Source organism: Beta vulgaris, chromosome 5 (genome assembly GCF_026745355.1).
Source record: "Beta vulgaris subsp. vulgaris cultivar EL10 chromosome 5, EL10.2, whole genome shotgun sequence".
Taxonomy (NCBI): domain Eukaryota; kingdom Viridiplantae; phylum Streptophyta; class Magnoliopsida; order Caryophyllales; family Amaranthaceae; genus Beta; species Beta vulgaris.
This window is the reverse complement of record NC_079206.1, coordinates 18,921,738-18,940,174: the sequence shown is the minus strand read 5'-3', so window position 1 is coordinate 18,940,174 and position 18,437 is coordinate 18,921,738. Positions and strand designations below refer to the sequence as shown.

The 18,437-nt window shown below is 37.6% G+C and overlaps 1 protein-coding gene across 1 annotated transcript; it reads left to right on the top strand.

Moving 5' to 3' along the window:
- Positions 1-2,249: 2,249 nt before the first annotated feature.
- Positions 2,250-2,867, top strand: LOC130591360 (uncharacterized). The gene has a single exon (XM_057394647.1). The coding sequence runs from the start codon at positions 2,250-2,252 to the stop codon at positions 2,865-2,867; it is 618 nt and encodes a 205-aa protein (XP_057250630.1).
- The last annotated feature ends 15,570 nt before the right edge of the window (positions 2,868-18,437 follow it).

Sequence of the window (18,437 nt, the reverse complement as noted above, 5' to 3'; positions counted from 1 at the left end):
ACACTTGGGACTGGCCAGGAACCAAGCTGTTGATCAGGAGGTCCAAAAGGTTTTAAAGTCAAATTTCATCCGGGAAACCTTTTATCCGGATTGGATTGCCAACGTAGTTATGGTTCCCAAGCCGAATGGCACATGGAGGATGTGCATTTATTATACTGATTTGAACATGGCTTGTCCAAAGGACAGTTTTCCTTTGCCTAAAATCGATCGGTTGGTTGACTCCACAGCGGGGCATGTGCTACTAAGCTTTATGGACGCCTATGCATGTTTCCACCAGATTCCTATGTGGCCTGAAGACCAGGATAAAACCTCGTTCATTATTGAGAAAGGCCTTTATGGCTGGCTGAGGATGCCTTTCGGCCTCCAAAATGCACCAGCCACCTTTCAAAGGCTCATAAACACAGTCTTTCAGCCACAGTTAGGACGAAATATGGAGGCTTATATCGACGATATGATCGTCAAAAGTCGAAGGGAGATGGATCGTCTGGAGGATTTGCGAGAAACATTCATGACTCTCAGAAAATATAAGTCAAATCTCAATCCGCAGAAATGTGTATTTGGAGTTGTTGCTGGGAAGTTCTTAGGGTTCTTGGTGGATCTACGGGGAATTGAGGCCAACCCTGACAAAATACAAGCAATTCTGAGTATGACTTATCCATCCAAGATTAAAGAAGTCCAGCGTATGACGGGTTGTCGGGCCGCCCTTGGACGATTTATATCTAAGTCTGGTGATAAGTGTCATCATTTCTTCGCAACAATAAAGAAGAATGCGAAATTCGAGTGGATGGAGGAAGCAGAAAAGGCTCTTCAGCAAGTAAAAGAGCACTTTCGGCAATTGCCCAAGCTTATCAGTCCGGCCGAAGGAGAAAGATTATATGTAGACTTGGCCGTATCTCCATTCGTGGTTAGTGCTGTTCTTTTAGCTGAAAGGGAATCAGTACAAATACCCGTCTATTTTGTTAGCCATGTGCTAAAAGATGCCGAGGGCAGGTATTCAATGGTAGAGAAGTTTGGCCTGGCACTTCTTATGGCCAGCCAGAAGATAAGACCATACTTCCTTGCTCATAGTACCCTCGTCTATACTGATCAGCCTTTGAAGCAAGTTTTGCATAAGATGGATGCCTCTAGATGAATGCTAAAGTGGGCTGTGGAGCTCAACATGTTTTACTTATCGTTTGAGCCAAGAAAAGCGATCAAAGGGTAAGCCTTGGCAGATTTCATTGTAGAGCTTACTCGGCCTACAATAGAGTACGTCCAAGATCCAGCAGAAGGAAAGCGGCATTGGACCCTTATGGTGGATGGGTCGTCCACTGCCAATGGTTGTGGAGCTGGGGTCATCTTTCAGTCACCAGAGGGGGACAATTTTGAATATGCCATGAAATTTCAGTTCCAGGATTCGAACAATGAAGCAGAGTATGAAGCTCTCTTAGCTGGCATCAAAATGTGCAAAGCGGCCAGGAGCCTTGTAAATTGAAGCAAAGACAGATTCTCTACTGGTAGTCAGTCAAGTCAATGGGGGACTTCGAATGCAAAGAAGCATCTCTGACTAAGTACATGAATTTGATAAAGGAATAAATAAAAACACTAAAACGGTTTGTGCTCGACCAAGTGCCAAGGTCGAAAAATCATCAAGCAGATGCTCTCTCCAAGCTAGCCAGTTCGGCCGAAGGAGATGTGCCAAGAACTGTGTTCTGGGAGATCAAGTCGCCCAAAAGCATTGATCAAAAGGAGGTCCTGTTTCTCAGCCGAGAAAACGTATGGATGAACCCCATCATAGAATATAAGAAAACAGGATGATTGCCCACCGATCCCTTGGAAGCCAAGTATGTAAAGGCTAGGGACAAATAGTTTGAGTTGTGGGATGAAACTCTTTACAAAAGGGCCTTCAACCGGCCTCCCTCAAGTGCATCACTAGAGAGGACGGGTTGGAGGTCCTGAAGGAGCTGCATGAAGGAGCTTGTGTTTCCCATATTGGGGGAAGGGCGTTAGGGGAAAAGGCCTTACAGACTGGCTATTACTGGCCGACCTTGAAGGAGAACGCTTTGCTTTATGCAAAGAAGTGTGATAGTTGTCAAAGGTATGGCAACATTCATCAAAAGCCGTCCAATTATCTAACTCCGGTTCTTTTTCCCCTTCCCTTTGCCAAATGGCGGATGGATATTCTTGGCCCATTTTGCTGTAGCAGCCGGCCAGATTAATTTGTCATAGTAGCCGTCGACTACTTCACAAAATGGGTGGAGGCTGAAGCAATGAGAGGAATCACCACCAATGATGTGAAGGGGTTCGTCTGGAAGAACCTCATTACAAGGTTTGGGATGCCTCAGTCCATTATTTTTGACAATGGGCCACAATTTGAAATGCCCAAACTCCGTGAATGGCTGGCCGATCAGGGTATTAAAGCCCATTTTGCTGCAGTTGCCCACCCCCAGGCCAATGGACAAGTTAAAGCCTTCAAAAAAATCTTATCAGCAGGAACTAAAAAGAAGCTCGACAATGCAAAAGGATTGTGGGTAGAAGAGTTACAGTTGGTTCTATGGTCGATTAGAACAACAACCAAGAACTCAACTGGAGAAACTCCATTCATGCTCGTCTATGGCTCAGAAGCCGTCCTCCCCATTGAAATTGAAGAACCAACTCTGAGGGTCATGCTGTATTCAGAGGAGGCCATTTGGGCTGCTCTCCGGACGGCTTTGGATCAGGTTCCTGAAGTAAGGGGCAATGCTCTGTTAAGGATGCAACTCTATAAATTAAGAATGACTCGAGAATTTAACAAGAGAGTGGCTAGGCGGTCATTGAAGGAGGGAGATCTCGTCCTGAGAAAAATGGAAGTAGTTGGCCGGGCCAAGGAATGGGTAAGCTCACTCTGAACTGGGAAGGACCTTACAAGACTGTCCAAGAAGTTCAGAATGGTACCTTCCGTCTAGAGCATATGGACGGTCGTTCTGTTCCCAGGACGTGGAACTCTGATACTTTGAAAAAATACTTTGTTTAAGGTAGCCCCAAGAAGTGTAATCTTTTGTTAGTACACATCAATAAAAAAGTAGAAATGTATACATGTATCTTGGCTCCCAGCTAAGCAAAATTCATATAATACAAATCTACTTCTCTTCTATGACTGTCTCTTTGTTTGATATGTTTGCCTTATTTAGTCGACTAAAGGTACATACCATCGCCCAAACCGACATACAAAGTAGAACAGCAAATAAAAGCATATTCTGTTAGGAGACCGGCCAACATGTTACCATCCTATAAAGGATAGCACATGATATAGGCCTATAATTAGTTAACTTAAAGAGTTAACATCTCCTAAACGAAGGCGGCTGGAATTAGGACGCTTTAGTAAAGTTGTCTTACTTTCCGTCTAAAAGCCAAACCCTGAAATAAACACCTTAGTAAAGGAATAAGTTATTTCAATTAAGCAAGGATGGACGAGTTGCCATAACTTTCATAAAATGATTATCTAGCAACAGTGTATTGTGGACCTTCTCCTTGTTGAAACAAAGAAAGGTCACTGAGACCTCTTCGTCCAATAAGGGGGCATATATGGACTTAACATACAACTGCAGATAACCAAGTCCTTATACAAGTTCTAACGAATGATACCCAAGTTTCAGGCCGAACAGTTTTTTTAACTTGGCGTACCTGATAAATGAATTAAGTCTTAGGCCTTTGAACGATGATCATATAGGCCGAACTGTTTTCGTACTTGGCATTTGTTTAGAATAATTAGTTTAAATGATAGACGTCCTAAGTATGAACTTTTGAGGCAAAGATGTAAGCAAGGAACTCTTTTATAGATAACTAAAAGAGGAAATTACAACTTAGTCTAAAAGTACAAAAAACTACAAAGTACAAATGGCCTACGGCAAAGATTAAGAAAAGAGAACAACAAGGAAAGCTAAGCCTATGGAGTTGCATTGGTATTGTCGGCCTGGGCTTCAGGGTCGACCTCTTCTACTTCTTTGTCATCTGAGCATTCCTGGAATACAGGAGCTTCCTCCCCGGCCATATTAGCTTTGTGAAGACTCTCCTGAAAGTCAAGCCGACGGGTATACCTTGGAATATCGTCCTCTTCGGCCAGTATTTCGAAGGCCTTCACAACCCATTCCTTCGTTGTCTCAATTACTCCATTTAAAGCCTCCTTAGCCGACTCAAATGTTGTCGTGACCTCTTCCTTTAGCTCGTGGTTCTTAGCTCGAAGATAGCGATTCTCTCTTCAGAGCTCCGCGACCGCCAGAAGGGTTGTGTTCCTTTCGGCCTTAAGAGTCAGCCCAAGGGTTGCCCTTTCGTCCAAAAGCTCAGTCAGCCAGACCAGGTACCTCTTATTCTCGGCCTCCATTTTGGCCGAGCATGTATCCCAAGCCTTTTTAGACTGGAGATGTAATACTTCTTGCTTGGCCATGTCGAATAGGGCCTGGTCCGCTGCCTTGGTAGCATCACGGACGATTTGTTTATTCTCTTTTCTGAGCAATCTTGCCCAGTCTTCAGTCATTATGCTGCGAGCAAAGAGCTGACACAGGAAAGACGAGGATATGTTAGGACGGTGGTAAAATTAAGAAATATATGCAAGTATAAAAATGAGGCGTCAAAGATAGAGAAGGTACCTCCGCAACAAGTTGAGACATGTAGCCAACATGTCCAGAAGAGGCTCCTCTCAAGCCTTTGATATAAGGCTCAGAGAAGCACTTAAAAAGCTTCTGCTTGAACTTCTCGCGATCGGCCGAATTCATCCTCGCAAAGGCAGTCGAGGACTCGTCGTCCGAAAGAATAGGAGAGCCGTCAGGAGCTTCTTCAGCCACCCCTTTTCCCTTATCTAAAAGAGGAGACTCGTCAATATTTCGGATGGGTATAACCACGGCCTGATGGTTGGACGGACTCATTGGCCGCCCGCCAACGCGCAAAGTTCTAACTACATTAGAATAATAGGATTCACCAGAAGATCGGGAGGCCGTCCTATATGCCTCTGGCATCTGGAATACCAGTTTGGCAACTGGCCCAGAAAAGGCTGACCCGTCCAAAGCCGCGTGTGGCTGGGCAGGCTGAGTCGAGGTGCGTCACTAGTCGTGGCCGACCTCTTCTTTGAAGTCGCCTTCTCCGCCAACGCCTTGGACGTTGGATATTTTTCTGAAATAGAAGTAAAAATGTTAGTGTCTAGACAAAGAAGATAAACAGCCAAGAATATTTTAATTCTCTTGGATGGGACTCTGTCAAAAGAGGAGATCGTCCTGCAAGAGCTACCAGCAAGATGAAGGACACTCTGCAGAAGGAAGCCGTCCAATAAAGGCTGGACGACTTCCCTTCTAGAAGAATGTGGGTTTGTGGTCGAGTTCCTCTTTCGAGCAAGGTCCGTTTTAGCAGCCACATCCGTCCAAGAGAGCAGAAGGTTCACTCTTAGACAAACCTTGTGGGTTGCAGGAAGGCGGCCAAGTTACCTCAGGACGTTCTGCTCCTTAAAGCAAGAATTTGTCCAGCAAAAAAAAAAGGGAAAAAATAAATACTAAGTATACCAGTGTGTCCGTCCTCTTTTCAGAGCCGGTTTTGCTAGACTCCTTATAGAGGGAGTCTGTGAATTTGGCCGAACTCATATCTCCGGTCCAAGACTTCTTGAGCTTTGCTCTGGCCGAGTCTGTATAAGAAGGAAAAGACTAAGTTAGACGAATGTTTGTCAGGACGAATGTATTACTTAGAAAAATAGCGGGTTATACCTCTATCCTCGGCATGCCGCAAGCCGACGGTGACCAAGAAATTATCATTGTAACATCTCCTTGAAGGGAATCCAATTGGACGGACCCCTAAAGGAAGAACTATTGATGGAATACTCCGAAATTCTGAAGTATTCCATCATCTCTTCAGCTGAAGTGCTCTCCAGCTCTAAGTAGGATGTTGTTCGTCCAGTGATAGTAGTAGCCCGGCTAAAGTACCGATACCGTCTGGCCACAACATCGTTAGGGGCCTGGACGAACAGAAACTCGGCCTTCCAGGCATGCATCTTAGACGTTTTGTCCCAAGATGTCAGGAAGCCCTGACGGTTGCATACACTGAACCAGGCCCCGTCCACTGTTTTAGGAACCTTAGAACATAGTGAATTTGGGAAAAGGCGGCCAATGACGGGTCGACACCCTTTAGTTCGCAGACGGCTAAAAAGGTTAAAATATTTTGCCACGAGTTTGGGGCAAGTTGGTTATGGCCTATGCTATAGTATTGGAGAAGGCGGTTCATGAAGGGATGCAAGGGAAACCGCAACCCGGCATCTAAGGCCAGCCGATAGACAGCGAAACGGCCAAGAGGAGCACTAAGTATAGTGTCCTCTCGACCAGGAAGAACAAACCGATACCCCAGCATGGGCATGGCTGCAGAGAAGTGTTTGAGATCAGGACCTACCCGTCCTAGCCAACTGTTGTCGGCTAGGATGAACCTGGGGTCAGATAGAGGGCCCAACCGGCGCCTTATCTCGGAAGAAGTGGTGGACGGCTCCTCAGAATCACTAGCCGGACTGAAGGAGGCTTCCCCCTTGTCGATCTCATCTGTGGTCGTCCCATGCCTGGACGGGCTGGGTTCTGGAGACCCTCTGACAATAGTTTCCTCCTGGACACTTCCAGGAGAAGGATTTTGGTTTGCTGGCCGAGCGCTCTGGAGTTCACGCTCCCCGTCAGCGGGAATTTGTCCAGTGGATGCCTCCATCTCTGAGCTGGAGGCCGGAAGGTTTACCCCTCGTCTGATACGAGTTGTTTGCTTGACGCGCCCCAGATTACCCTACAGAGGTAAAGACTGGGTCGTCTGACTTTGCCGTCCATGTCCAAAATAAAAAAATGCATGGCCGGCCGAGATAGGCCCAACTCTAGAATGTGCCGAAGAGGAAAGGCTCTCTGTTCTAGGGTCAAAACCAACCTTTGAGCGGTTGGGCCGGGGATATTCGTTGAAGAAGACGAGTCCATTTTTCTTAAAAAATGCATGAAAGAACGAGGAAAGTAAAACAGAGAAAAGATTACCTGGTGACACTAGTGGAAAAAGAAAGAAGGGCTGCGCTAAAAAAGGCCCTTAGGGCTGCGCTTTTTGACAGCAGCCCTTCACTTTTTAAGTAGGGCTGCGCTTGAAAAGCGCAGCCCTTCTAAGCATGAAGGGTTGCGCTTTTTAACTAAAAACGCAGCCTTTCTGACCCAAAAAAAAAATTAATTTTTTTTTTTTTTTGCATTTTTTTACTCCCAAATATATCTACTCATATTGATATTGTTTAAACAATCCAAAACAGAAAAAATGGATTAATGAACCACGGATTTGAAATTGTTCTTACAGAAAAGCAAAAAGCACAATTTGATATTGTTTGTTGTTCAACTGGAAATTACCTACACACCATAACCCACACTTACAACATTATAACTTAAACCCTAAAAACCGAAAAAAAAAATATTATTGCATCTAAACTAAAAAACGAAATGAAATTAAATAAACTAAAAAACAAAAAAGTATAATGAAATCAGATCTGGAACTAAAAAAGTATAATGAAATTAGAAAATAGAGAGAAGGAAAATAAAAAAAAGAACGAAAATTGAAAAACAAGGGACGAAAATGAACAAACCAAAAATGAACGAAAATGAAAAAAAAAATGAAAATGAACAGAAAGCAATGAAAATAAGAAAAGCAAGAACGAAAATGAACAAAAATAAAAAAACGAAATTGTAGATCTGAAAAACGAAATTACATTAATTAATCAAAAGAGAAAAATTATAAATCTGAAATTACATTAATTAATCAAAACAAACATCAACAAATTGTAGATCTGAAAAACGAAAAATCATCACTTGTGATGACGATGTGGGTGTTGTTGTTGGTGCGGGTGTTGGCGGTGGGTGACTTCTTCGTCGTGGCTTGTACTCGTCGTGGCGGTGTTGGCGGTGGGTAACAACGACAGAAGTACAAACAGAATGGAGGGTTAGAAACCACAGAATCTGCGGTACCCCATTGTTGACGAAAATGAAAGTTGAAGAAATGAAATGAAATCACGGAGGGTTGAAAACAGAACGGAGGGTTGGAAACCACGGAATCCGTGGTACCCCATTGTTGAACGAAATGAAATTTATTACCTTGAGAATTCGCTTGGACGTCATTGTTGAAGAAAGAAACCCTAATTTAGCTAAAAAATGCAGAAAATGAAAGTTTGGAAGAAGAAGAGTTGAATGAGAGTTGAAAAATATAGGATCTGATATTTGTTGTTGTGGAGGAGAGAGAATTTAATGAGGGAGAAGGAAGGGCGTGAGAGAGGAGGGAGAATAGAGGAGAGAGAATAGATGAGAGAGATTATGTTGTTAAATTTGTAAAACCATATAGGGCTGCGCAACCATATGAGTACATTTCAATTTTTTTAAAAAAAAAAAAAACCATATTGGGCTGCGTTTATTTTTACAAGCGCAGCCCTTCACTCAGAAGGGTTGCGCTTGTCAAAAAAACGCAGCCCTTCTTACAGTCAGAAGGGCTGCGTTTTTATACAAGCGCAGCCCTTCACTCAGTAGGGCTGCGCTTGTAAAAATAAAAAGCGCAGCCCTTCTAATGTGAGAAGGGCTGCGCTTTTCCAAAAAGCGCAGCCCTACTAACTGAAGGGCTGCGCTTTTCTTCAAAAGCGCAGCCCTTTTGTTATGTAGGGCTGTGCTTTTTTAGAAAAGCGCAACCCTTCACTAATAGGGATGCGCTTTTATCAAAAGCGCAGCCCTTCCTGCGCAGCCCTTCCTTTTCTTTTCCCCTAGTGTGAGAGTACTTGGACAAACGTTAAGGACGAGCTGGATGAAACTTTGGACGAATTGGAAAGCACTTATCAAGAACTTGGACGAAGAGAATTTCTCTCTCTAAGAACTCTGTAAAAATGTGCAGAGTCTCTCTCTCTAGAAAATCTCTCAAGAATGTTAAATGATTCCAGAAACGACAAAGAGACATATTTATAGAGGGGTGAAAGTGACCCCTCCCTCCGGTAAAAATAACCGTTGTGTGCCAAATGCTCTTAAGGGTTGACCTGGTAAGACCTGGTAAGACCAGCTAAATGGCGCCTCCTTTTTAAAAAAGAAGTGCAGTTCAGGTCGGTTAAAAGAGGAAATCAACCGCTTGGTGCCCAAATGGTAACTTCCTCTTTTAAGGGGCAAATGTTGTAGCCTAAAAATCAATGGCTACATAGGTGACACGTGGCTCCATCACAGCCTTACAAGTGGCCCACATCTATGTCGGTAAAGTACATGGGTCATCAGGTTGTATGGGCTAAAGTACACTTTTCTGAGAAAAAGGTGTACTAAAACCCCTCTTGAGGCCCGAAATTGTACTTAGGCCCAGTGAAAGCAACACATATCTCTGTAAAAAGGTGAGGTGTACTAGCCAATCAACACCTGCCACGTGTCGCAGCATTATTGCTTAGCCAATCAGATGCTCCCAAATTAGGGTGGCATCAAGGTACATCAGTCATTTCAAACAGTATAAATAGTCCTTGAAATTAGGGGAAAGGTACGTTTTTCAGCGCATAGTATTGTTATTCTACCATAAATTCTATCTCTCTCTATTTTCTCTCTCTAAAAGTTCCTTCACATCCCTGATACCTGACTTAAGCTTCTGAGGTGGAAAGACCATCCAAACCACCAGGCTGGGTCCCTTTTTTGCAGGTTTCAACGCAGAGCTCAGATCCGGGATTCGAGTTCAGGCGTTGTTGCACAAGTCTCCAAATTGAGAACCTACTGTTGGGGATTGTAGTATTAGTTACGAGTTTAACGCTACGTAACACTTACATAAAATTATATGAACTAATCTGAACTTATTTTTGTTGAAAATAACTTCTAATAAGTTGAACAAAACAGAATTTTTATTGAAAAAGTTGTCAACTTAAACTGCTATAATGAGTTGTAGTTGCATGTATTGCGTGCATGTAAAACTATCTACTCGATGCTATGAAATATCACAATGAAAAATTGTCATCGCATGCATTTAATTAAATTCAACTTTAAAAAAATTCTACTTTCCATTTAAACAAATTTTGAATTTATTAGGACTTTTTAATGGAGAAAATTAAGCAATGAAAATAATTTTTAAAAAAATTGAAAGTGTAATCCCTAACAGCTTCAAAAGATATTTGACTCATATAAATACCCAAATTGAAGTACAATTACACAATACTCACATGTTTCGAACATAATTTGACAAAATAAAGTTGCTTACTCATCCTTTTCATGATATCATACAATAAAGAACAACATAACAAACCACACTTTACAACAACACTTTTCAAAAACATAAGTAGTGCATAAAAGTAGTTAAAAATATACCTTGGAGAGGAGAAAGATTTGGAATTTTCCTGATTGCTGAACTTTTTTATGCCATTTTTGTCTTTAACCAAATAAAGAGAAATAAATGAAAGCTTTGAGGAAGAAGGTTATATTCCACTTGCAAAGAATATAATAAGTGTTGAAGTGGGCTTCTCATTGTTTTATATAGTACAACAAACAGGAAGTACTTTGGGCGCAAAAATACCGCCCCTTCATTACTTCTCCTAGATTACTGTGCCAGTTTTATTATTTTAATTTAAAAAACAGAAAGTTAGTGGGTCATTTTAACAGAGTTGTACTTTAAGTGAGTAAACTACAAGATTTATAACTTGGGTGAGTAAACTGCAATCTTATGCAAAGTTTAGTATCCTCTGTTATGCTTAACTCCTCTAGTAAGAAAATACGATTACTAAAATAATTAACTTTATTGTTTTTCATAATATAATTTCTATTTATATTTATATTTAGTAATTATCGGAAAGTATAAGGACATATTCCTTCACCCAATAACCAGGGAAGTAGTTAAAGTAGAAATGTCCCTCATACAGATTTGCAGCTCCAAGAGCTAAAATCGAGTGCTCCAACTCCAACCTATCATCTCTGACGCTCACTATTATTGGAGCTAATCCTAACGACTCATTACTTGTAACTCGTTTGATAGCTAGACCAAACCCAAGTACACACACCCTATCTTTTGATACTTTATGCATCCTTCTAGTAGTTTAAGGGATACATTCTGATTATTGCCTTTTAATGTGATTGTTTTTTCAAACTCTTTTAAAGCATAGCTTGGAAATATGTTAAACATATTTTTAGCTTTAGGCCAAAATGAAGGACCCTTGAAAACCTCTGAATTTACAAGAACATCATTATTTTTATCATACACTTGGTCGACTGGGATCTTTGGGAACTTCCAACTATCTAGGTTCGTTTCGATTTCGGAACTTCCTTCCCCTTCATTGGCAAGCTTTGTAGCCATTGATCTGCCATGAAATTTAATAATAGAGAAGTTTATATTGTATTGAAAACATGATAAAAATACTGAAATGCAAAATAGATAAACTGGGACTTATTGGTTTGGCAAGAACAAAAAGATTAAAAAGGGTTGAATTTTATACATTTCGCATAATTCTCTGTTATCTGAATAATTGCTTAGAGATGATAAGTTTATAAGAACACTTAATAGAGGTCCACTTTGCGTCTAGACTTGTAATACAATATTATTTTTAAAAGAAAATATGTTCTGAAATATTGTCCTTGACAAACAATTATTTGATTCAATCATTTTGTTTCTTCAGCAAAAGTAATAAAAGTCCGTTTTTCAAGAAACGGTCTCACGTTAGTGTTAATGTGAGACCAGCTGATGTCATGCTGACATCACGCAAGTGCATCAAACCAGCAATAGAATTAGTTAAGCGCTTAGACCTATTAGTTATGTTAACGTTTGCATTTGGATGAATTAGTTAAGCGGTGAAGTATATTAGTTAAGCATTGAATTATATTAGTTAAGCTTTAAATTAATGTATATTAGCTTAGTTATATTATCGAAACCAGATTATAACGCATTTTATATGCCTTAATCTCAATATCACGCATAAATCATCTTTACTTCTTCTCTAATCCATTGAGACGTCGTTAAATCTGCATTGTTTTCCTCCTCCGTTTTCTGTCCACAACATGGCGATTTAATTACATGGGAATTCCTACATAAACTTTTAAAAGTAATAAGTGGTTAATTTGAAGAGTGGCAATCACTAACAACCCATTTGACAAGTAAACTATGAAAAATGTTAACTAATTGCAAAAATTGTGCCTCTACTTAATCAGAGTCTGTTTGGCAACTCTAGCTTTTTGTAGTAGTTGTTAGCTGTTGTTGTAGCTAATAGAGATTTGAGTAGTTGTTAGAGGTTAGCTGTCAAAATAGTAATGTGAAGTATAATTGTTTTGTTAATAGTAGCTTTTGGAGTTGTTACAGACAACATAGGACATTTATTTAATGATAAAATTAACAATAAAAATTGTATTAACTATTTTAATGGTTAAAATCTATGTTTATTTAAATTTTACGTCTTATTTTTCATAAGAAAAATATTGTATGCGACCCTTAGTACCTCATAGAGTGAAAATGTTAGAATATAACTAAACAATATAAACACGAATCAACGCGTGATTTGTCATTTTAGAAGTAATTTATTTTTTATTGCAATACCTTAGAGTTCATATTTCGCATCTTAAAAAGCACCACATGAAAGCGAATTAAATAACCCTTTAAGTATTAATGGTTATATATATTACAAATATTATACAGGAGCTTACAACTAATAGGTGGAACATTGGAGTACATTTATACACCAAGTAAAAAGCTAGGACTTTAAAGGATTTTTATTTTTTTAAAAAAAAGAAAGAAAAGCAACAACTACCAAACTTTGTGCAATAGGCGAGAAGATTGTATTTGCACCACTACTTAGATGGATGAAACGTTAAGTAGTTGTTGTAACCTCCACTCCAACCTCTATTCACTACCACAATCACTAAGTAGTTGTCCATAAAGTTTCCATTCAAAAATTGTTGTAACCAGCTGCTCGTACTAGTAAAAGAAATTCACCCTATGTTCCTTACTAATAACTATTGTTTTTACTCTTTGAGATTAAACTTAATTAGACTGTTGATTGTTCTCATTAACCATTATACATTGATAAAAGAAATATCGTTAAATATCCCTTTAATATATAATAAGGGTTATGCACCAATGGTATATGAATTTTAGCTATTTATCTTTACATTTTCTCAACAAAACTGATATACATGCCATATGGCATAATCAATTAAAAAATTTGAAGAAACTATTTATTATCCAAAGTTCCTCTATAAAATAAAGTGAAATTGATAAGAAATATCAACACCGTACTTGTTTTACTTAGCCCTAGATTGTTAACTGATTTACAATGACATTTTTGGTGCAACCATCTCACCACTTGAAAATACAATTGTTTTACAACCCAAAAAATAAGAGATTTTTTATGAATCAATGAAAAAAATTAAAATATGTTGATTAGTTGAGAAAGATTTAGTTATACAATGTAAAATTTACAACGATCGTAGTGGAAAGGTCATATTGTCTTCGTTTTTTTTTTAACGAATATTAGTTTTGATCAATGATAGGGGTCTTGGTAAATAAAAATCATGTTTAATTTGATCAACTCCAAATAATTAACTATTGAAAGACATTAAACACTATATGTCAGAAATAACACTCTATAGACTATAGTGAACATCAGATATCCATCTTGATGACAAAACTCTAGAATTATATCATAACTAGTGTAAACCGGTTTTGAAAAGTAAACACAAATTTATTCAGAAAAACTAATGCCTAATTTTTATTACAATTTAATAAAAATCAGGTGATTGAATATATTTTTTTTCTCTTTTGGAGACCCATCGTAGGATGAATTACCTCTTGGCTGCCCTCGCACATGGCCACTCACCCTAATCATATATAATAATGAATGTGACATATATTTTCTTCATGTTTCACTTCTTTGATCATACTTCTTCGCCAAGACACTTGAAGAATTGCCGCAAAATAAACCAACTTGATGAAATTATAATTCAATGCTTATTTCGTCATGATATATCAACGGAACACGCATCTTAGGCAGAATTATCCTACGACAAGTAGGACACATGAGATTGCCATGGTTAAACCACGTAATTATACAATCTCCATGAAACTTGTGACCACATACCTTCAAAACCCACTTATCCTTGTTCTCACTACCCTCTTTTTCATGGCTTTCGTTGATCTCTACGTCAAAACTTTCCAAGCAAATCGTGCATTCAGTGCAATTTTTAGTAACTCTTTTTACCTTCTCTTCATTTAAACCCACTACCACTTCCGTCAATTCGATCATCTTATCATCGTCTTCCTCATAGTCATAGTAGTTCCCTGCCTCCTCCTCCTCCTCCCCATCGTCATCGTCATGGATCTCATATACAAATATTAAGAGCCTTACACGTAGATAAAACGCTAAAATTATGCAGAATAGTATGCCTAATTCTACAACGGGATCATCCATCGAGGACAATAGTTAAAGATAAAAGCAACAAGAATAAAAAAAGCTGCTTAATTACAATTTATGGATAGCAACGGAAATATATAGTTTTTATCTTGGCAGCTGCCTTTGCTAGATAGTAGATACTTATATTTACTTTGTAGGATTTCCGATTTCTTTCTAGATCATATTGAGATAAGATTCCTAATCCTAGTTAACGTTGAAGTCCGTCGCTTCTCCAACAACAAACCTGAAATCTAATCTAAATCGTGTATCTCTATTATACTAGAAGTTTTTACACGCGATGCGTGTTTGAATTTTTTTCGAAATAGATTCTCGATTTTCTTCGGTATAAGAGTCAAAATTTGAACATTAGACATATGAAGTATAATTGTTTTTATTTGCAAAATTTAATTTGTTTAGTTTATGTCACTTAAGTCTCTCACAATCCTTTTTGTTTTTTTTTACTTTTTAAAGTTAAATTCTATGAACAAAATAGAAATTTTATTGATTTTATTTATGATTTCTAATATTATAATTTTTTAGTTGATTTTTGAATTAAGTACAGTACTTAATAAATTGTAAAGAAAGTGGACACTTTGATTTCAAGTCATGTTTTTCATAAGTTGTAGTTTGTAAGTGAATTTTTATGTTTTTGTAAAGTTTTCTCATTTTAGTGATTTGCATAATGCAAATTATGCAATTTTATGATTTTAGTTGACTTGTAAGTGATTGTTATAATTATATTTTTGGTATCTTTTTTTTTTGAAGCCCCTTTGATTTGTAAGTGAATTTGTAATTCAGAATGTGGAGGGGGTAACATAGTCTCTTCATTCGAGGACACCATAGCTCCCCCCCCTTCCCTTATATAATAGAGATATGTTTACTTTGATTCTTGAATGATATTTTACATAAACCTTTTTTTTTTCGAAACAGAAACTCGATTTTCTTCGGCATAAGACTCAAAATTTGAACATTAGACATACGAAGTATAATTGTTTTTAGTTGCAAAATTTGATTGGTTTAGTTTCTATCACTTAAGTCTCTCACCATTCTTTTTGTTTTTTTTTTACTTTTCAAAGTTAAATTCTATGAACAAAATAGGTTTATGTAAAGCATCATTCAAGAATTAAAGTACAACATATCTCTATTATATAAGGGAAAGGGGGCAGCTATGGTGTCCCCGAATGAAGAGACTATGTTACCCCCTCCCCATTCTAAATTACAAATTCACTTATAAATCAAATGGGCTTCAAACAAAGATACCAAAAATATAATTATAACAATCACTTACAAGTCAACTAAAATCATAAAATTACATAATTTGCGTTATGCAAATCACTGAAATGAGGAAGCTTTACAAAATCTTAAAAATTCACTTACAAACTACAACTTATGAAAAACTTGACTTGAAATCAAAGTGTCCACTTTCTTTACAATTTATGAAGTACTGTACTTAATTCAAAAATCAACTAAAAAATTATAATATTAGAAATCATAAATAAATTCAATAAAATTTCTATTTTGTTCATAGAATTTACCTTTGAAAAGTAAAAAAAAAAAAACAAAAAGGATGGTGAGAGACTTAAGTGATAGAAACTAAACCAATCAAATTTTGCAAATAAAAACAATAATATGTCTAATGTTCAAATTTTGAGTCTTATACCGAAGAAAATCGAGTTTTTGTTTCGAAAAAAAATTCAAGCACGCATCGCGTGCAAAAAATTATAGTATTATATATATATATATATGGTTTAGCTTGGGGGAGTTTGATGTGTCGTATTTTTATATAGGTTTTAGTTGGATTTTAGGTTGCATTCTAGGAGCATTTAGGTGCATTGTAGTTTATAATTGCGTGCTTTTACTTAATATGCGAAATATTACTCCTCTTGTGCATTTTTTGTATTCTTCGATGAATTTCAGGTATCGAGAACATAATTGGAGTATTATTGGAGAATCTTGAGCACTTAGGAGAAATTGGAAGCAAGCTACATTGATAAGGATCATTTTGGATGTATTTGAATGCAAATTGGAGCTAAGTTGGAGTTGAGATTCATTGATAGAATTGTGGAAATCGAGTCATATTCACTCTTTTATCCAAAACTTCTGAGTTGATTCTGATATTGGTCTGATTCCATTTGCGTTGGAAAGTAGGGTTGAAGAGCTTTCCAACGATAGGTCGCACGGCCCAAGGCGAGTTGTATTTTGAGAGATATGGGCTTCGAAAGTTGGCTCAGTCTGCCAGAAATTTCTTACGGGCACGCGACTTTAATGATTTCGGTCATTTAATGATTTATTTGGCTTCCTTATCTTGGAATTTGGTTCCCTACTAGTTTTAGGAGTTAGAACTCTATATTAGATGTTTTTCTAATTAGAATAGGACATCTAATATCACTTTTCAATATCACGTTACTTTCCTCTCTAGTTTTCTCTCTAGTATTATGCCCTAGTTTATTTTCTACTGCTACTTTGGAGATTCAAGATTCAAGCTTCCATATTCATCTTCAATTCAATCAAGTTTTATTCTCTCATTTTCTCTTTATTATTATTTAATTATGTTTTCTATTATGTTTATTGTTCTTTTTGCCATGATTAGTGAGTAGTCTCTTTATCTAGGATTGAGTTGAGCCCTAGTATGGATTGATCATGTAAATTCTTCTCTAATTCCCATGTTATTGAATTATATGTTTAGCGTTTGACAAGATTGTTGTTATTGTCAATTGTGCATCTTGATTTAGCCCTAGCTTTATATTATTAACGGAAGTTGGAGTTGGAATTAAGAATATTTGATCGATGCTAATTGTTATTTTATTAATTAAGTTCATCAACGAAAGTTGGGTCTTAATTTAGATAATCTTGTTATTGATTTGAATTCTCCCATGAAAATAGGTGAGAACTAGAATTGGGCATTATTTGATATTGGTTCTTATTGCTTCTAATTATCTGTGTAAGCCATGAAAATAGGAGACATCACTAGTAGAATAAATGCTTATCGCTGCGGTCAGAAAGTGGCCTATTGCTGCGTTTTTGGGCGCGCAGCAATTAAGGGGGCAGCATAGGTAAATAATACATTGCTGCGGTTTTTAACCGCAGCAATACACTAGTAGAATAAATGCTAATTGCTGCGGTCAAAAAGTGGTCTATTGCTGCGGTTTTGGGCGCGCAGCAATTAAGGGGGCAGCAATAGGTATTAATTATATTGCTGCGGTTTCTAGGCAAAACCGCAGCAATATGTTTATTTTTTATTTAAAAAGTACATAATATTGTTGCGGTTTTGTCTAAGAACCGCAGCAATATCATGTCTATTGCTGCGGTTGTTACCCAAAACCGCAGCAATAGATACTGGTACAGGCAAAAAAAAATTTTTTTTTTTTTTTTTTTTTTGCATTTTGCAATTACATTTGATAAAATAAAACAGACAACTAAATGACTAACACATAGAATATTGCAACACTATTACCCTACAATAACAATAATATTACAGAAGTAATATTACAATGAAAAAAACGATGTGTCCATATTACAATAACAATAACCCATAACCACCATATGTTCATATATTCAATAAAAATAATATTACAAACCCTAACTACAAAAATATATAAAAAAAATGAAAACATATCTAATAAGGGAAAAAAATAGAAATAAAGTACATAAAATTAATATCAAAAAATAATTTAAGCCTTAATTACAAAAATATAAAAAAAATGAAAACCCATCTAAGAAGAAAAAAATTATAATGTTCTTACATTATATAAGACCAAAACATACGGGTCCATAAAAGCTCCTTTTATAGGCCTTTATGGCATGAGCTGCATACATCTGGCCATCCTAACACCCTTACTTGAAAAGAATCTATCCTTAGATGTTGCTCTTGCTTTTGCTTGAATGGTGGTAAACCATGTATCTTCCTTAATCACTCTGAATGCTGCTGACTTGCTAGAACATAAGGAACTTAAAGTAGAAGAAAACAGCTTTTCCATCAACTATTGCAGGAACTTGCCGCAGTGGGTTTATCTCTGGATTTGGTGATCATGAACAAGTTACATGACAAGCTTTTTTGTAGTTAAAGAACACAAGCGTNCACGAG

Bases quoted from the DNA above. Each gene is read 5' to 3' on its own strand.
- LOC130591360 (XM_057394647.1), top strand. From the start codon at position 2,250: ATGAGAGGAATCACCACCAATGATGTGAAGGGGTTCGTCTGGAAGAAC.